This window comes from Megascapheus bottae, chromosome 13, assembly GCF_031878675.1.
Source record: "Megascapheus bottae isolate mThoBot1 chromosome 13, mThoBot2.hap1, whole genome shotgun sequence".
NCBI classification, from domain to species: domain Eukaryota; kingdom Metazoa; phylum Chordata; class Mammalia; order Rodentia; family Geomyidae; genus Megascapheus; species Megascapheus bottae.
In genome coordinates, this window is record NC_143521.1 from 15,048,942 (window position 1) to 15,069,642 (window position 20,701).

Genomic DNA, 20,701 nt, shown 5'->3' on the forward strand with positions numbered 1-20,701 from the left:
AAAAAAATGTATTGCTATCAGGCACTTTATCACAATAATGATTAACACACCTGATTAACACACCTCTTAAATTTAGACTCAAATCTCTTTGAGACTAAGTTCCTCATTTATAAAAAGGAGAGCAGGCTGTTGCTAACACTGAGTGAGACAATATTTGTAATATCAGCCAGGATTTTGTGTTCTTGCTACCTGGGTAGTAATATAAAATTGTTAGAAGATCAGTTTTACGAGGCTGGGGAATTTTTTTTTCCTCAAATAACATTTGTTTACAGGAGCATAATAGGTATTTAAAAAAACCACTGATGGAATAAATAACAGTATATATTTCACAATCATCTATGCATAGTTTAATCGCTAGTAACACTTCAGTTTTATTTATAAAGAAGCCAGGGGCTCAAAAAGGTATTTTAAAAGTACACAGTCACATAGTGAGTGAGTGAACCCTCTGAATCCAGACTGCCGGACTTCTAGTATGGATTTGATCCCGATGCTTTGTTACATGCAAATACTCAGCAACTCTTTGTATTGTACATCGGATTGAATTATTACTGATCTTTAAAAAAATGTAAAGAGGGCCTGGAGTTTGGCCTAGTGGTTAAAGTGCTTGCCTAGCATGCATGAAGACCCGGGTTCGATTCCTTGGTACCACATACATAGAAAAAAGCTGGATGTGGTGCTGAGGCTCGAGTGGTAGAGCTCTAGCCTTGAGGAAGTCCAAGGACAGTGCTCAGGCCCTGAGCTCAAGCCCAGGACTGGCAAAAAAAAAAAAAAGAAAGAAAAAAAAAGATTAAAAAAAATGTAAAGAGGCCAAATGATCCCACAACAGAACTCCAAACACATCCTTCTGGAAAGGGATTGCAGAGGTTACATAATTTCCTATTCCTTCCCCTCCATCCTGACTTCTCAACAGATTCCTTAACAACCAAAACAGCTGTAGGAAAGGGCAGTATGATTTTCTGAACATTTAAAAAACTTCTTCTTGTCATTCTGAATTTCTCTGCCCATATGAGAACTGAGGACAAGATAACGTTTTGATGAGCATATCTCTGATGAGCTTTATCCCAGTGTAATATTGCACAACCAACGCCTGTAACGAGTGAATTTACACTAGCAAAGCTCTGGTGGCTCACGCCTATAATCCTAACTGGTCAAGAGGCTGAGAGCTGAGGATCACTTTGGTCTAAAGCCAGCAAGTTCCAAGAGGAATCAACAAGTGATACCAGTTTATTAAGACTCAGTGTTTGGAAGAATTTCTATAGGGTATTACATTTCAAGATGAACACTGGTGGTTCGTAGCTGTAATCTAACTACTCAGAAGACTGAGATCTATACATCAAGGCTTGAAGTCAAGGTAGGCACAAAAGCCCATGAGACTCTTATCTCCAATCAACCAGCAAAAAGCTGGAAGTAGATCTGTGGCTCAAGTAATAGAGCCCCAACTTTTAGTAGAAAAAGCTAAGTAAGAGGTTCAAATCCCAGCTCAAACCCCAGAGAGAGAGATGGGGTGGAGGAAGAGAGTTATTTAGAAACCCTGCTGATTAGACGACTTCTAATCAGCATCAAAGGGGCCTCCTGTGACCCAGAACTGGGTGGAAGCCATCATTTCTCAGAAGTCCCAGAAATCTGCCATCATCTACCACACCAGACTTCCCATTGCCAACTGGGGTGGGGGGGAGGGCACTCAAGCTCAGTGCTCTGTTGCAATCCAAGTCAACGGTGAGTCTTTTCCGGGGCGTGGGGGAAGCAAACTTCTCTAACTCCCAACTACCAAAATCCTACCTCACTCCCACCCCCAAAGTAAAATGAAACTTTCTGCGTGAAGGGGAGGACAGATAGGCTCTGAGCCAGCCCGGGAGAGGCCCCAGGTCAGCTCCTGGCCTTTTGATTTCTGAGCCCAGACGGGGGCGTGGTTAAGACGGTGCCCGCCGGAGACCAGCTTGGGGCTTGGGCACGCCACGACCCTAGCTGGGTGACGGCCCAGGCATGCCACATCCCCCGCCCCCCTGCCCTGGGGCTGGTGCCGAGCTCGAGAGCCCCCCCTCCCACACCCCCAGGCCTACCGGGGACAGCAGCTGGGCGAGGCGCCCACTCTTCCGAGCCCAAGAAGGACAAAACTCACCCCGATCTCCACCTCCAGCGTTCCAGGAACAGGAAAGGCCCGCCAAGGTATGAGCTGGGGTTCCCAGCTCGCTCCCCTCCGGATGGAGGCCGCACCCCGTCCTCTGCCCCGCCTCCCTCCCGCTGGCCGCGGGACTCCACCTGCTCTGCCTCCCAGGCGGGGACGGGGTGAGGGGGGTGCGTGCCCCTGGCCGCCAAGACCTCCAACTTGCACCCTGGCCCCAGCTCGTGGCCCGCGTTCCTCGCCTCCACCCTCCCATCCATACATTCCTGGAGACCCATAAATATGTTTCCAGGCTTACCCTGCTCAAGGCTCTGTGGATTCAGACATTACAGCCCTCACCTCCAAGAAACTCACTTGGGACAGCACCCTTTGATCTGGTATTTACTTTGAGCCAGCAGTGTTCTAAATTCTTCACAACTGCATTGGTTTCCGCTGGTCTTATAGCTACCCCATAAGTTACCTGTTATGTAAGTGAGGAAATTGAGACACAGAGAGGGTTGGTAAGGTCCACAAAGTTGCACAGAGAGTAGATGACAAAGGAATGTGTTGAAGAACTCAGGAGAAAGTAGCAACAGGAACTAACGTTTTTGGGAGACACTGGGTGTTGAAATAATTGTTTCCTTACATTAACTGAATTTTTTTTAGAAATCTTCAAGGCAGCTCTAGAGAGTGTTATTTTTATTAGAATTGACAGCACAGGGAAGTGGTTTAGCCTGTGGCTAAGCTTTTGATTTCACCGTAAATGAGGTAAAAGTAGATAGCCAGACTGGCTCAGCCTTGTTACCCCACCTCTGGGCAGGGCTAATTCAAGAATGACACATTTCCTGTCTGAGGGCATAACTTAGCAGCTAACTGGGAATTATTGAAAGGATCTGAGATGGGCAGGCATGAGATATGTGTTCTAAAATTATACTCCTGTAAGGGTTTTTGTTTTGGAATCAGGGCTGAGGCGGGGTCCCTGAAATCCTAACATTTTAGCAAGAGGCAGGAGGATCCTAAATTCCGTGCTAATCTGGACTCCATAGGTAGACATGTCTCAAAAAAATCAGAAGAGGAAATATTAATGTCCTATAGGGAGAATGCAGAGAGTGGTTTGGAGTTCACAAGGTGAGAAAGGCAGGGAGAGAGCAGCCAGTCTGAAAAGGTTATATACTGTGCCACCCCAACTCTTTCATATTCTGGAAAGGGACAACTCTGGAGATGGCACAGGGACCACTGGTCTCCAGGAATTTTGGAGCAGAGGTAGGGGTGAGGAGATGGGGACATAAGTGAGTTCCATGGTGTACTTTTAATATGTTCCCCATAATGGCAGGTAAATGTCAGTATGCACAGAATGGACAATCTCTAGTGAACTCTGATGTAATGTCGGTAATAATGATGTGTTCATGTGTTCATTCTCCCTGGAAATATACTTGTCTCTTAGGATGTTGGAAATGGGAGAGCTGGTATAGGTGCAGGGAGAGGGGACAGTGGAAATTTCTGGACCTTCCCTAGTTTACCTAGAAACCTAAAATTATTTTTAAAGAGAAAGTTTGGCACAAAATGTAGGATGCCTTATAGGTGTTATCTTTAACGCTATGTGCTGGTGGAAAGAATTCAAAACACTGTAGAATTTAGAAGAGGAACATGAAGAATCTGGGACAGTCCAGAAAGCAGGCAACTCTATTGGTTCACTGGTAGTCAGCATAATTAGAAGGAAGATCAACTTTCTTTTCACAAGCTCTTGAGTGTTTTACTTCTATTGCTGTTATTCTGGGGGGAAAAAAGTGGAAATATGAATTAAACAGATAAGCATCCAGATACCAGTGGCTCATGCTTATAGTTCTAGATACTTGTGGTTCCAAGCCAGCCTAGGAAGAAAAGTCCATGAGACTGCTTCCTAGTTAAGTAGCAAAAAGCAGTACTGAAGGCCTCACTCAAGTGGTGGAGTTCTAGCTTAGAAAATAAGCCAAAAAAGCCTGAGTCCCTGAGTTCAAACCCTAGTACTGCTATTAAAAGGAAAACTAAGATTAAAAGTAGAGAGACTGAATGCCCATTTAAATATAAACTTCAGATTTGGTTCATTTACTAAGTGTCAGAATCTAGTTTTTCTTTTAGTGGTTTGATACACTGCTGTTTTTTTTCAGCTAGTACAGGAGCTGCTTTGACCTTTGCTTATTTGTGCATAAGTACAAGAGACTGGAGCAGTGTGATCTTAAAACTGGCTCTTGAAACATAGAAACTTGTTAGAAATGAAAACTTAAAAAAAAAACCCAACTTTTCAGATCTCTTGTTTGATCAATCCTATTAGATGATTCTAATTTACCATAAAGCTTAAGAACTACGTATTTTAAAAAAAGCAAAAGGATTTCCCCCAACCCCGATCCTTTTTGAACCTTTGTAGGGGTGCTACTTAATCTCAGAGTCCCATAATTTTGCTCAACTTTATTAGAACTGGTGCTCTACCTTTTGAGCCTTACCTCCCATCCAACATTTTGATGATTATTTGGAGTGTAATCTCAGACTTTAATGCCCTGGCTGGTTATAAAACACAATCCTTTAGGTCCCAGCTTCCTTAGTAGCTAAGATGGCAAGTGTGAGCCATTAGTGTCTGACTGAGATTGGTTTAGCCAACAGGCAAGTGCAATTGGTCCTGTAGCTCACATCTGTAGTCTCAGTTATTCGGAAGGTAATGGTTCAAATCTAGACCAGTCAGATTATTATCTTCAGTTAACAAGCAAAAAAGTCAGAAGGGGAAGCATGGCTCAAATGGTAGAATACTAACTGCTCAAAAACAAAACAAAACAAAAAAACCGAGCAAGAGCTTGAGGCCCTGGGTTCATGCTGCAGTTCCAGCAAGCTACAAATCAAGCAAGGCTCCTTTGGCTTCAAGATGGTGGTTCAATATTCATCCTTACATGACTGCTTATACCATGGACAAATTTAAAATCGAGATTGGATTTGAGTTCCTGTGTTTAGTTGTGATTTGTATTTAAGAACTAGAACCGATGGCACATAAGAATTCAGGCAAAAGACCAATGATATATGCAAGGGTTTTCACAGAGTTTAACCCAGCCATGAGAGGAAGGTGAATGGGTGATAGAATTCCCACTACAGAAATCATTGTTACATCTGCACCTGCATGGATAAGGGACAGAAAGTTTGCATCAGAACCTAGAAGAAGTAAACCTGTGGAAGAGGTGTCCAACAGGACCTGTGGCCACGAAAGTAGGCTGCTGTGGCCAGAAGGGGCAGCAAGGCAGGAGGAAGCAGCCAGAGAGAAGCCCTGATCCACAACTTCTCTCCTCTCAGTGGCTCTGTCTGTGCATCTGTGCAGTTAATGACACAGCAACTTGGTGAAGTGACCAATATTGAGCGTGTGTGTGTGTGTGTGTGTGTGTGTGTGTGTGTGTGTGTGTGTGTGTGATACTGGATACTGGAGTTGGGACTTGAACTTCCTAGCTTGAATCACAGATCCACTTCCAGCTTTTTGCTGGTTAATTGGAGATAAGAGTCTCATGGCTTCAAACCTTGATACATAGATCTCAGCCTTGTGAGTAGCTAGATTATAGCTATGAACCACCAGTGCCAGGCATGCTGATCTTGAAATGTAACAGCTGATAGAAATTCTTCCATTGAATCTTCACAAACTTGGATTACTTGTTGATTACTCTTGGAATTTGATGGCATTAAAGTAAGTCTGAGCATAAAATTCTACTTGTTATAAAAGAGAAGGTTGTAGACTGGTTCTGTTTTTATGAACAGGGTAATGGGAGGTTTGATGACAAGCATGCAGCCTAGGTTACAGGAGCGTGGGGCTGTGTGTGTGTGTGTGTGTGTGTGTGTGTGTACTAGGGCTTGAATTCAGAGCTTGGGTGTTGTTCATTTAACCTTTTCATTCATGGATGGTATTCTATCACTTGAGACAGAGCTCCACTTCTGGTTTTTTTGCTGGTTAATTGGAGATTAGAACCTCGTACTTTCCTGTCAGGGGCTGGCTTCAAACTGCAATCCTTATATCTCAGCCTCCTGAGAATTAAGATTAGAAATATGAGGGACTGAGTACCTGGCTTGGGGCTAATTTTAAGCAATGCCAAGTTGTGCTGGTGAGAGCTGTAAGGATTTGGAATTCTATAGTTCATGTGGAACATTCAAAGAAAACCACCCAGGACAAGAGATGCAGAAAGTATAAAGGAGTCAGTGTACTTATTATGTAGAGTATTGCCAGATGTGTACAATATATTATTTGTTATTGTCCCTAGAATTTTATCAGGGATATTATCACTGTGTCATTGTACAGGGCTTTTATTAAGAATCTCTCTTTCCTTCCCCCTCCCTATTCCCGCCCCTCCCCCCACCCCACTCTCTGGTTTACTTGGGAATATAATCTTTTAATTCATTATAATATTTAATATCAACATTGTGGCTGGCACACAACACTGTGGTTACAGGACTACACATAACCTGTAAGTTTCTTGATTTCATATTTGAACTTAATAATATATTCCCAATATAGTTTTCCTTTCCAGTTCCCCATGTTTCCCTAAAATCATAGTCAATGAGACATTTTAAATTCGGTATACGTATGCTGCCATTCCATTCCTAAATCTTATGGCCACGAAGTGTCAGCTGTCTCCATGTGCGCAGAGAAATGGCTGTCAGGACTGTAAGCCTGCTTTAACAAATCACAGGAAACAATAGGAAATTAATAAAGATTTGGAGATTACATTAGGTTTATGCTTCTGGGAGCTGTTGTGACAGCCTTTCCCCAGAATTAATGAAAACATACTTTCTCAAGTCTTGTTGAATTTGTAAATGGACCAACAGAGCCTGATGGTCATTGTCCCTGGTCGGTTTTTTGTTTTATTGAAGGGCAAAGAGACGCAAACGCACAGCTTGCAGATTTCCAAGGCTGTCTGGGCTCTGTTCCACTCCATTCTTGCCATTTTGCCCTTCACAAGTCAATGAACTCACTTGGAGGTTTGATCATCTCCGGAGTGAGTGATGGACCTTAACAAATTTCTGCACAGAAGGACACAGCTATGCTCATGCTATCATGCTATGTCAAGTAGCCCAAGAAGATTCAATAATAATAATACAGTCTGAATATTCATCGTACTGTTTCATATATGGAAATCCAAGTCATTCTTTTTCCTGATTACTAAAGAAAAGCTATGATCATGACATTGTGTAGTTACTTTTCCAGTGTTTTGTCCTTAGTACACTTAGTCCAAGTTACTGAATCAACCTCATTATGGAGTTTCTCTTTGAGAAAATCTTCCTCAAATTGCTGAATAACATGCTAGCTCAGTGGCTTTGTCTGTTAAAGAAATGAATAATCTAAAAAGGATGTGGTAAAGCAAACAGCAAACAACCAGACTGTCCTTTATTAATTATTAATACAAATTTGTATAGTGACATATGCTACTGGAGAAATCAGAAATTCATAACACACAAATTCATATTGGAAATACAAAAATCATTTGAGGGTCTAGAAATCAGATTGACAGCACCACAGAGTTAAAAAAAAATCAGTTTGGGCAAGTTTGTGGTATCAGGAATAACAAATACCTACAGGACACTGAGACTGTGAAAACACTTTGCAACACTATTTCCTATATGACAATAGGAAGCTGTGGGAGTCCTCTAGGGTACCTGGGGTACAATAAAAGGGACACAAGGCAAAAAAAAATGGTGCAAACCATTCTTTCTTTTAACCTTCACAGTCATTGTCTGATAGCAAGTAGCAACCCCTGAGGGCTTTTTCTTACTGCTTACATGAAGGCTTGATAGAAAAGGTTAGTAAAACACACACACACACACACACACACACACACACACACACACACACAAAGGCATTAGTGAGCAAGTTAGAGAAATTGAAAGCTGAGCTATCACTGAAATATAATCCACATGAATCAAATATCTGATCCTGAAGATAAAGTAGAAAATGCAAATGCAAGGAACAATTCTATACCAAAGAGGCAGATCTGGATTCCACCTTCTCTTCAGAAAGTGTGCCTCCATTGAAGGAGTACCAGCATTTCATACAATGTGAGTGACGGGAGAAGGAAGAGCAGAAAGGGAGGCAGGAGTATTTCAGGGACTTTCCATTTCCTAGAGATCACCATGTGTAAGTCTTCAGAGGCAGCGGTTCTTGTCATTTTGTGAGGATCCTCAGGGCTCAGTTTCGCTCCCTACACTAATTTCCATCCACCACCTATCTGTACCCCTCCTACATGTATGTGGCAATGGAAGAGAATGCAAGAAGAACCTTTGAACCCATGGAGAAGTGCTGCTTGAATGTGAAGCATTCTGGGAATTTGAGCAGTGACAAATACTTAACTGCAAAGTTATTCTATAGAAGATTGGCTCTCTGTTGTGTAGAATTAGCATTCACTGCCCTCCAGGTTGTTTTGGAGCAGATTCAGTGCTTGGCTCACTGACACTCCAACATAAAATGCCAGTTCTGATGTCTGAACCTGCTCAAGATGTCCTGCCTTGAATTGCTCAAGCTGGTCTGAAGTAGCACTTGGCCAGTCCTGAGTTTCTGGGTTCACCCCAGTTCACCCTTTCTTGAAACTAGACTGTCTTCTAAATCTTCTGTTCTGGATGCCAATTAAGTCTCTCCTCCTGCCAATCTATTCTTACAGCTGTTCTTTTCCTGATTTCTAGGACTACCACTAGAGTCATGTGTAGGCAAAGTGTTTCGTCGTTGTTGTTTTGCCATATCTAAGGATTTATCTTTTTTTTCCTCCAAGTAGAAAGCTATTCTTTTTGTCAAATGGCCCTTGTGATATTGACACTACAATGATCTCTTCTTCCTATATTCATTCTCTTATTACTCATTCACTACACCATCCATTTGTTCAGTCAACAATGATTTCTAGAGGGCCTGCTGTGTGCAGGGCAAGGCTGATGAATGTGGTATGTGGCTTACATAGGCCCTACACTCAAGGAGCATCCAGTCAGATGGAGCTGTCTAACGTCATTTCTATGGTTCATTCTTTGTAGGTTTTAATACCAACATATTTCTAGTGCAGAATATTTTCAAAGAACCTGGGAATTTCTGACACTAACACTATACAACATAGATGTTCTGTTACTTGCACAATGACTATGGTGTGCTCAGTGAGTGTGGTGTGTCATGCATTAAAAAAGAGAACATGTCCTTGACTCCTCAATAATGGAACTGTGCCTCTAAAGAACATGGTATGCATGCTTGTGTTTTGGCCACCAAGGCAGAAACAAAATAGAAACGAAGGCAAGTCATGTGAACACTACACATGGACTAGTTAAGCTGATATTTGAATACTTAATTATTTTAAAGCCATGTATTTATGGCCTTGTCATGTACTGATAGGATAAAAAAAATAAGTGCCTGAGCTACCAGCAAAGAACCTCCAGAGAGAAATCCCTGAAATACTGCACCCGGACATAGCCTCCACCTGCTGTGTCACACAGTGAAAAGGGACAGGTGTGCATCTGTGAAACCTGGTATCATTCCAACTTAGGCTTTCTTGTAATCTACTTTATTAAAATGAATTGTTTACTTTTCTGAAGCCCTCATAAAATTAATAGACATGGCCACTGGTCATGACTATTATATGGACTGGGCAGACCCTGGGGTAGCAGGAACGTGTGACTGGTGTTGTTTAAGCATTTGTAGAGTTCAAAAACCATGGTACATGATTGATGCGGCATTGGGTATTCTTCCCTCCTTTACTCAGGTTTCAGCTCTCCTCCCTTCGTAGAGAAATTTTTTAGTCTAAAGCACACTGAGGCCTTTAGGTGAAAAAAGCTCAAAGTATACTAGAGTCTGTGGCACACAGACAGACAGGTAGAAATGCTGTGCAAATGTGTAAGTTGTGCTGGATAGTTTAATGGGATATGAGTGTCAACAATTCATAATCTGCTGTCTTCGGGTCTAGGAAAAGCCCAAGGAGAAGAAGGCTGGGGATACAGAAGGAAAGCGCAGGTCCTGTACCTCTCTCACTGTCTCGGAGATCCACCATGATCCACTTGCATTCTGAGTATGATGGACACATTCTGAATATAATGGACTGGCTTAATTTTCCAGCTCCTGTCCTCAGCCTAAGAAACTTGTTTTCTATAGTCAGCTTTCTAGAGGAGATCTTTGTAACTGGTGACACTCTTAAAGGGATCCACAGACACAACTACTCCAATACCCTAGGGGTACCTCAGGGGTTCTTTGTGCATGAGGTAGCTCAGTTGTGAGTTGATGCATGTAATGTGTGCTATCTGCCACTCAAAGCCATAGTTTTCCCTTTTTATCTGCAAGATTATAAAAATACCAGTATTTCCCCGCAATGTATAAAAATGATTTTAGAAAAAAAAATACACTTGGGTCTCCCTCATTAAACTTCTGTTCCATCCTGCAAATTGTTGTGGACTCGGACCTCTAGATTCATTTTTTTTACTTTAGCACCTTTGAACATATAAGAATCCTCGCCGTCACTCAGTATATTGACATTACGCACAGTGCAGTATTGTCTGTTCACATTCTTCTCCACCCAATCCTGGTTCCTCTTGGGCATGTCCACCTGGGTGTTCAGGGGGTATTCTTCCAAAGTGTCCTCCAGGGGCTGCTTCTTTTTCTGCTTCTGACATTTCCTGGTGATGAAACAAGCCACTAAAAACACCAGGACTAGAAGCATAATGGCAGCCAGGGCGCTGCTAATGGATGCCCCAGTCTGAGACAGAGAAGCAGCTACAACTGGCTCCTGCATCTCCAGATTCAGGGATTTCATATTAGTGCCATTTTTGACCTGGTCTCCTTCATTGTCATAGATGAGAGAATCATCAAGAGTCAGCCAGCCACTAGGCTCTACCAGGTCCCTTCGATGGCGCCTCAGAGAAGCTGTGAGAGAACGCTGGACCCGGGGCCCTGAGACAGTGTCAGGGCCAATGATGTAGATCACCTGGAGATACCACTGGTGTCCGGCTTCCACCTGCAGGAGGAGGGAGACAGGGAGACAAACAGCACACCATTGTTGTCCACAGGTGGCTTCAGAAGTAAGACAATGGCAAGACGAGGCTATCATATTCCTGTCTCAAGCAAAGCAATAATGGTTGGTGTCTTCAACACAGAACCACAGATTATAGGTTCTATTATATTTATAAATAAGACTGATGTAGTGTCAATCTTTTCTGTCTCCCTGCCTATTCTCGAAATAGCCTATGACTTTTCTTGTCATGACTTACTTAGCTGAGTGAATGCTCACAATTGTTGCTCTTGATATTAATAGCAATGAAATGATAGTATTAATAACCACATCTATTCTCAATGACCTTTAATGGTTTGTTATTGTGCCTTGCTATTTACTGGTGAATTTCAGCTAGAAGGGGGTCATTTCACAAATTTTCATTCAAGAACTGCCCTGTGCATTCTATGAAGATTCTTGATAAAAATTTGCTTAATAGTTTCTGGATTGTCCCCTGAGAGGCTGGATCATTGAATGTTTTCTCATCTTCCCACATAAAAACTCTCCATGTCTTTGAAGTAACTTCTGAGAAGAGATAACAGTTCTGAAAATTCAAAGTCATAGATGACGATTTAGAAAAACTGGATCTTGGAAGTTTATGTTTGTGGCTGGAGTGCAGGTAATGTTGCTTCTCTAACACTAGTAATTCTTGCCCTTCTAAGTTGCTGCATTGTATTTGTGTTGTTTGCCCAGTGTTTTCCTTATACCTATGAAAATCAGTTAGCTGAGAATAGAGCCAAGATTTGAAAAAACTTAGGAAAACCAAACATCATCAACAGCCTTGCAATATGACAATCGGGGCTTCTGTCACGTTAGCCAGACACGCAGCCCTTTTATAAACATGAGTTTTTTTCAAAGAGGACTTATTTTTTTTATGCCTAAAGTGACCTGGATCCTCCCACTTACGTTTCCCTTGAAACAGACAGGTGCATACCACCAGAGCCAGCTAAATTAAAGCTTAGCTTTGGACTGCTCGAGGTAAGTGGTGAGAATTTGTGGGTGAATAACTTTCATAAAAGTTTGTAAAGAGCCTGTCAGCATGAGTACTGTAAAAAGAAATCATGATTCCAGAAATGGTGCATTCCTCCTTTTTGCCAGCTTTAACTGGCTTCAATTCTCACCAAACTCACCTTGTAGAGAGCATCTACTTTCAGAGTAAATCCATCCACACCTGGCATGCTGCTGACTACATGGAAATCTGGCAGCTCAGAAGCAAAATGAGCCTCAAAAGGCACATCATGGAAGTACTTAGCTGTGGCCTCTGGCTGACTGCGGTCCTGCATTGCAGAACAAAAGAAACACAAGAATTAGAAAAACAGAAGCACTGTTTTGGCATGTTCAGACACAGGGGGGAAAAGGGTTTCTTGTCCTTGTGGGCTAGGTCAACCGTCGGTGCTGGGCTCCTCCTTAGCCCAGTGCTGCCTATGGGCACCCACTATCTTCTTTCCAGAAGAACTCTGATGGGGTCTGGCATGTGAAAACATCCATCGATGGGCTGGACCAGTGGTTCTCAAGCTGTTTGGTCTTAAAATCTTTCACACTGGTTAAAAATTGACGACCTCAAAGAGCAGCTGTTTATGTGATTTATATCTATCAATATTTATTGTGTCAGAATTTAGTCCTGAAAAGTTAAAAGGACACCTACATGTAAAGCTATTCAAAAATGACCATGACATTTTTACCGTATGTTAATTTTAGTAAAATATTTTTAGTGAAGAATATCTACATTCATTTCTTCCTCCCAAAGGAAAGCTGGTATTATTTACATTTTTGTAAAATCTTCACAAAAGAAAGGGAATCTCTTCATTGCTTCCGATTCAATCAGTTCTGATACACTATCATAGTTGAAATACATGAAGAAACTCTGGCCTCCTATAGGAGGAAAGGGATTATTGTCCTTACTGTTTAAAATACTAACTGAGACCCTGACAAATGATAATTTCTTAAAGATCAGTTACAATGCAGAGCCTGAAATCCAATCAAAGAACATTCCATAGTTCCTTCACTGAAGAAGTAAATGGCACCATCACAGTAGAAAGAAAGCACTTTTGTCCATATGGAGGCCAGAAGAATACCAGGGCCACTCAGGGCCTTTGGAGCAGATTTTGAGAAACCCTGCTTAGAGTTTGGTTTTCCTGGAGTATCTGTAATGCCAAGTCTTGTTTCCCACCAATAACATACAGGAATGTGTACTAGTATTTATCTGATCAGAGAGAAATAACAACAACAATAATATATAGAGAAAAACCATGAAGAGTGGTTGTTTTAGGCTGAATTCACAGTTGAGCAAGTCTGCCCTAAAATCTGTGAGCATACCAGCAACAGAAATCTATGCTTTAGATGCTTGTTGGGTTGAATGCATCCATACTGAGGCCCTTCATTGTAGATGGTCCCTGTAGGATCAAAGAAAGGCACGTAGCCATCCTTGCCAGTACACAGGTAGACTTTCTCCAGCTGGAGTTTATAAGCAGAATTGAGGTTTTGTTCTGGATTCCAAAGGACTCGGCCATACAGGATTTGCCCTGAAAAGATGGAAAGACATCAATTAGGTCAAACTTGAAGAGAAACTTGCTGAGAAAGAAATGTTAAAGGTAGAAAAGATTTAGCATGTCCCCTCAGTACAAGTTCTACATGTCCCTAAAAATACTCATTCATCATTTATTCCCTCTTTAATTCATGAAGCATTTAAGGGCTGCCAAGTACTTGGCTGTACCCAGAGGACCCAGAGGGTGAGATTCAGTTGGAAGGACAAACGTAATAGTTAGCATTTATCAAATTTGCCATTTGCTCATTACTGTAGTACATTTTTTTCCTCTCATATAATAATTCATGCAGTGCTCACAGTTTTACAGATAAGGAAACTGAGATGCCAAATAACAGAAGGATTTATTGAAGGCCACAAAACTAGCAAGTGGTGAAGGTTGACTTCAAAGTCAAAGTACTTTGGCTCCACAAACCACGGTGTTAAACCTCTCCTACAACACAATCACATGCCTCAACAGGAAACACTACATCAGATTACATGTGTCTAGAGAGAGGGTCAGAAGGGTTTAAAGGAAGATGTCATAGTAGGAGAATCCTGAATCATGAGTAGACATTTCTCATATAGAGCCTTTGGCGTATGAGGGACAAGCAGGAGAAGGAATGCTGGGCAAAATAAATATGCTAGCCAAAACAATGTATATTAGATAGGACTAAAACTGTGATGATAATTAAAAATGACTAGCTGTTTGCAAAAAGTATGAAACATGGAGGCCTTTGTTACATGGTCTGATGTGACCAAGGAGAATGGCATTTTGGTAGAGCTCATCCTTCCCCAGTGACCCATTGACTCACTTTTTCCTAATTTTGTAGGGTATATATTACATTCTTGATTTTGCTGTCCCCTCCTTTCTCCTCTTCATCAATTCCTCTCCCCTTGTCCCAGTGCCACCTCTTTCAAGTATCCATTTCCTGGTAGTTATTTTGTTGAACCCTACTTTGCCCTTCTATCAAATTACATTATTTGAAATCTCCCTTGAATCTACTGCACATATTTCATTTAAAACACATGTGTATACACTTGCATACCTTCCAATGTATTTGCTTATTAACTGAAGCCCCAAGTCTTCTTTTTTTATTTGGCAGTCCTGAGGCTTGAACTCAGGGCCTGAGCACTGTCCCTGGGCTTTCTCAAGGCTGTAGCTCTACCACTTGAACCACAGCACTGCATCTGGCTTTTTCTATATATGTGGTACCTAGGACTCGAACCCTGGTCTTTGTGTATACTAGGCAATCACTCTACCACTAGGCCAATCTCCTGGCTCCCAAAGCCCCAGTCTCCTTACCACTCAGACTACAGATTTCCATGGTGCCACACTGCCATTCACCGCAGTTCCAAAGCTATGGTGTTACTTCACACCATGAGGGCTCTTTTTGAACTCAACCTTGGCTGCCCTGAATTGATCCTGGAGAATCTTTACTGGGGGTTGAGATCTTAGGAGCAGAGATGCTAGTCCAAAATAGCTGCTTTCTGCAGGGGAAGGAAGCCACTCACCTTTGGAAAAGGCTCCTTTGTAATCCATTTCTGCCAGTGACATATCAGATGTGTTGGGGTCCATGAGGAATACCTTCTCATTGTTGCAGAGCTGAAACTCAGTGTTGAGTGAATACACAACAGGCACAGGTCGGTTGGTCTGCTGGAATGCGATGGGTAGCAGGAACCTAAATGTGGCAGAGATAAAAGCTCCCTGAGATCAGGCTCGACTCTTCAGATGTCATTTGAGCTGCCTCATTCCCCTGCCCCTTTGCAGAGCTGTGGGCACAGCTTTATTTTGGATATGGAATGTTCATTAAGTAGAGATGCATGGAGGAGGACTTTTATTTGGTCTTTTGAACAGGAATAATTTCATTAGTCTTTGGAATTCTCTTGTACCCTTTGCTTCCTCACACATTTTAGTGGGGTGGGGTGGGGGGGATCCCAAGGTTGTTCTTCGATTGCTTAAGAAACTTGCTGCTGTTTGAGTAAAGACAGGTATTTAAATAGCTTTGGCCTTTTCTCCAGCCTCGTCTGCTACTCTCTTCTCTCCCTACCTGGGATCTGGCCAGGCTGGATGTCTTTTGGTCTCTATCCCATGATCTCTACTGCCTCAGTTCTCCTTTATTTAATGAATAATTACTAAGAACTTATTATACAACAGACTCTGTTTTAGTAATGGGAACACAACTGTAGATATAGTAGAAAAACCTATGCCTCCAGAGAAGTTGTACTCTGATGAAGAGTCAGTAAGAGAAATCAGTCTTTAAAAATTGGATATTATGCTAGAAAGTAACACATGGCATGGAAAAGAGAAAACTAAGATGAAGTTCAGCTAGAATCCTAAATAGATACAAATTAGTCTAGTCATTGTATAATGGTGGTTTCTTATATTTTTTACCTGTTCAACTGGCAAATGATCCAATACTTCCCTACTGGGTCTATATCAAAAGGAGATGAAATCAGCTCTTGTGTAGTTGTACCTCTAGGTTCATTGTAGAATTATAATATCCAAGATATGGAAATAACCAAAGTGTTGTCACTTTAGTGGATGAATGAATGAAGAAATGTAGTACGTAATGTATACGCCTAAGAGAATAAACAGTACTTATTCTCCCCAAGAGAGACTCTACCATTTGTGGCATGATTAAACCTGAAGGATATTATGCAATAAGATATGACAGTCACAGAATGAAAATCTACATAATATCATTTACAGGTGGAATATGAAAGTATCAAATACAAAGAAATAAAGAGAACAGTGGTTCCTGGGGCTGGGAGGAGGTGACATGAGCCTGGTCACAGTTCCATAGGAAGAGTCTGTCTAGAGACACACGTAATGACTACAGTTCGTGATGCTGTAGTACATACGGGAAATTCAGTTTGATTTTTATGGGTGCTTATCACTTCCTGATCAAAAAAAGGTAACTATCTGAGGAGACAGATATGGTTGTTTGCTTGACTATAGTAAACACACACACACACATGTACACATTCATATGCTTCAGTGAAGCACAAATATAAAATAAAACTTACATAAAAATAAAATTTCTGCAGAGTTTTCCTTTACCAAACTAGAAACAACTCCAGTGTTTATGGGCTGAAGAGTTGATAAAGCTGTGCTGGATCGGTACTATGGGACACAGCTCAACAATAATGAGATTGGTCTGCTGACACAGTAACGAATCAAAAACGTTCATGCAAAGCAACATGTGCTAGAGAAAAGGATCTGCACGTGTCATGTCATTTCTTTAGCATTCTAGGAAACTCTCATGGTGACAGAGAGCAGATGGTTGAATAGCAGATGGTTGAGTAGCCAGGGAGAGGGGCGGAAGGGATAATCTATGTTGGGAGGAAGTCTGGATTGTGGTGGTGTCCCCTGAGTGTATACGTGCATGCTGATACTTGCCACATGTACACTTTGTTTAATGTCAATAATATGACAACTGAGAATGATTCAGCCTCAGGCCTGCCTGCACTGAGGCTGCCATTGTGCTCTCGTGTCACATTTCTTGCCACTTCTTGCTTCCTTCCCTTTCCTCAGATCTGTGTTCCCCACTTCTGGTCAATGCCCAGCTTTTTGTTTCACTGAGAAAACTGACTTGGTCTGTTGTCCATTTTCACAACCTTCCCCTCCCATCTCCTAACTCTCCCTTGACCCAAATCCATAGGTTCTGTCTGCTTTCCTCATTCAGTGGATGAACATGCTAGACTCCTAGCTAAAGCCAGCCCTTCCCCTCAGGCTCTGGGTCTGTTCCTTTGCTATATCCAAGGAACTGGCTTTAGCAAATGCTCTCTCTTTTGCCAACATCATCAACTTTTCCCTCTGGCAGATCCTTTCACTTGAGCATCATGAAATGGTTTCCATCTTAAAACACTTAAAAGGAAATCACCATTAAGTTGAACTGTTTTGGGTTACTATTCAATTTCTCTAATATTGTTATAGTCAAACTTGAACACTGTCAAACTTGAACACTGTTAATCCACAAACACTGTAGACTCTTTTTCACCTTTCTCTCTTGAATTCATTCCAGCCACCTTCTTGTCCTTCAGCTTGTTCTTGGATGAAGCCATCGATTAACTCAGCATTACCAAGTCCAATAAATTCAAGTGTTGAGCTTAAAAGTCACATCTCAAATGATCCTGTGTGTGTGTGTGTGTGTGTGTGTGTGTGTGTGTCTGCATTCACATGCATATGTCTGCACCAGTACTCAGGGTCTGGGTGCTGTTTGTTAGGTGTTTCTTTCAAGATTAGAGTTCTACTACTTGATCCATAGCTCAACTTATATGTTTTGGGTTAGTTTATTGGTGATAAGAATCTCACAGGATTTTCTTTAATCCTGGATCTCAGCCTTCTGAGTAGCTAGGATTATAGGCATGTGCTACCGGCACCAGGCTCAAAAGGTCCTCTGTTAATGTTGGGTTTTGTCTATGGCATCTTTGCTCAGAAATGTTTTCTTGGGGCCAGGAATTTGGCCTAGTGGTTGAGTGCTTGCTTAGCATGCATAAAGACCTGAGTTTGATTCTTTGGTACCATATACAAAGAAAAAAGCTGGACATAGTGCTGTGGCTTAAGTGGTAGAGCTCTAGCCTTGAGAAAGCCCAGGGACAGTGCTCAGTCCCTGAGTTCAAGCCCCAGGATTGGCAAAAAAAAAGAAATATTTTCTATCTGCTTTGCACAGGTCCAAGAAAAGTATCACTGGATTACAAAAACCCTGAGATCCCTGTTTGTTTTATGCTAATATTCTAATGCCCAGGCCAGAAGAAAGCACAGAATAAAAGCTGAATGAATACTGAGCAAAGAAATGAGTATATGGCATGATATAAGATGGGTAGTCTCAGCTCAGGTGGGTAGCTGTTGTGTGTAGTTGGATTTGTTATTCTCAGTAGTTTTGATCTGTAAGGTCTCCATACTCTGAGCCCGTGAACTGCTCATCCTAGAACACAGGTCTAGATTTGTGAGCTTCTGTTTACAATGGTTTATCCACTGATCAATACATAGCCTTGTTTCATGTGTGTTTGTTTAATCCCCTCGTTTAACATATAGTGTTGATTCATGAACAATGAACTCATGGCCAACAGAATTATAGCTCACACCTGTGTGACGTTTATGCAAAATGCCAAACACCTTTCTATGCTTAGGAATACTAGACTTAGGTCTTCAGCTCTATGCTTGGGAATCCTTTATCACAACAAAATCACCAAGGAAATGCACAAAAAAATACAAAGAACAAGGAATTAAGCAGACCATAAGAAGGATGCTTGTTTATGGAACAAGAGCTGAAATGAGGAACCAGAGCACGGCCTTGTTCATCCTTAGCTCTAGCTTGGGATGTGGGCACTGCATGACTTACATGTCTTGCTACTTTGTACAAGGACTGTACCAGCACTGTGGCATTGCTTTTGAGGTCACAAATACGTATTAGGCAGTAGAAGAAAACTGCAAAGAATGAGAATGGGACATAATTTCCTACCTTTCTGGGGCATGTGCAGTGCAGGCCAAAGGCTTCTCTCCTGGGTCGACCCAGGGCTGTGTGGGCTGTACCGTGCAAGGGATCAGGTAGATGGTGTATTCCCCTGAGTAGTCTTTTCTGGAAACAGAGGAAGCAGACTAAAGTCATAGGACATAACAATTAGATTGCTTACTCCCTAGAAAGAGTGATATCAGGAAACATTATCCAAATGGTACAGTTAAGTACTTTACAACTCTGCAAATACCACTTTCAAGTACTCATCTCTGATTATTTCAACCTTCAGAGTAATATCTAGAGGGGCTCAGTAGACCTAGCTTTAATTATTCCAGTCTTCTTTATGGTGGAAGCTGAGAAAGGTGCTCATTTAGAAAAATCTAAAAGGTCAGGTGGTTACAGCGTTCATTTCACTGGATGATTAATGTTGTTTTATGGAGGGTCACCCTGTTGAACACAATCTCAAATTCTATTGCTTCTGAGGCAGCTAGGTACAGGCAAATGTCTCAGGTTACAGCCTATCATTCCAGAGCAGAATGGAAGCAGTGCCCTGTGGAACGCTCCCAGCCCCCTTTCTCTAGCACCTGATATGGAGATTCTCTTCTCAAGTCCTGAAGCCTCATCTGGTTACAAAGTTGAGTACCACTGTGACTTCTGCATGGAGGCTCTTCATTGAGAATTCCTGTTTGTGGTAGAATCTGGGAGTCTGAAATCATGAAGCTCTGCAGTTTAATGCAGTCCCACTTATCCAGACGTTCTTTGATTTGTTGTGTTTCTTGGTCCTTATTAACAAAGTTTCGACCTGTACCAAGGAGACCTAGTATATCTCCTATTCCTTCTTGTAAAGTTTTCAGTGCATCTGCTTTTTCCTTGAGGTCTTTGATCCATTTGGAGTTAATTCTGTTGCAGGGTGACAAAGAAGGATCCAACTATAGTTTTCTGCAGGTGATTAACCAGTTCTGCCAGCACTACTTGTTGAAGAGGCTGTCTTTCTTCCATTCTATTTTTTGGCTCCCTTATCAAAAATTAGGTGACCATATGTCTGTAGATTAATATCTTGGTCCTCAGTTCTATTCCATTGGTCTTCAAGCCTGTTCTTGTGCCAGTACCAAGCTGTTTTGGTTCCTATAGCTCTGTAATAGAGTCTAAAGTGTGGAATTGAAATTCCTCCTGCACTATTCTTTCTGCTAAGAAGTGTTTTTGCGATACAGGGTCTTTTATTATTCCATATGAAATTTTGGATTGCCTCTTCTATTTCTTTAAAGAATGACATTGGGATATTGATGGGTATTGCGTTGAATTTGTAGATAGCCCTTGGCAAGATAGCATGGGAGGTTTTCCCATTTCCTCAGTTCTGCTTTAATTTCCTTTTTCAGGGTTTAAAGTTTTCATCAAAAAGGTCCTTTGCAGTCTTAGTTAATTCCTAGGTACTTTATTTTCTTTGAGGCTATTGTAAAAGGAGTTGCTTTCCTGATTGTTGTCTCAATCCTCTCATTGTTAGCATATAGGAAGGCAGTTGATTTTTGAGGGTTAATTTTATGCCCTGCTACTTTACCAATGTTTCGAATCAGATCAAGCAACTTGGGAGTAGAGTCCATAGGATTCTTCAAAT

At 41.7% G+C, this 20,701-nt stretch overlaps 2 protein-coding genes across 4 annotated transcripts in view; both read right to left on the reverse strand.

Moving 5' to 3' along the window:
• Window positions 1-2,606, reverse strand: part of Anxa3 (annexin A3) — a 52,195-nt gene extending 49,589 nt beyond the window's left edge. Inside the window, exon 1 of one of the 3 annotated variants that reach the window (XM_090343369.1) lies at window positions 2,583-2,606. The gene's annotated coding sequence lies outside the window, so the exon portion shown is untranslated. Of the gene's footprint in view, window positions 1-2,060; window positions 2,209-2,582 lie in introns of those variants that run through there. The other 2 variants (XM_090343367.1, XM_090343366.1) reach the window with 2 other exon arrangements.
• Window positions 2,607-7,462: 4,856 nt separating this feature from the next.
• The window catches only part of Fras1 (Fraser extracellular matrix complex subunit 1), a 272,346-nt gene continuing 259,107 nt past the window's right edge, over window positions 7,463-20,701 (reverse strand). Inside the window, exons 69-73 of the mRNA XM_090343975.1 lie at window positions 19,096-19,212; window positions 15,143-15,309; window positions 13,423-13,628; window positions 12,237-12,383; window positions 7,463-11,073 (exon numbers count right to left, since the gene is read on the reverse strand). Coding sequence (XP_090200101.1) covers window positions 10,480-11,073; window positions 12,237-12,383; window positions 13,423-13,628; window positions 15,143-15,309; window positions 19,096-19,212 — 1,231 coding nt within the window. The 3' untranslated portion in view covers window positions 7,463-10,479. The remainder of the gene's footprint in view (window positions 11,074-12,236; window positions 12,384-13,422; window positions 13,629-15,142; window positions 15,310-19,095; window positions 19,213-20,701) is intronic.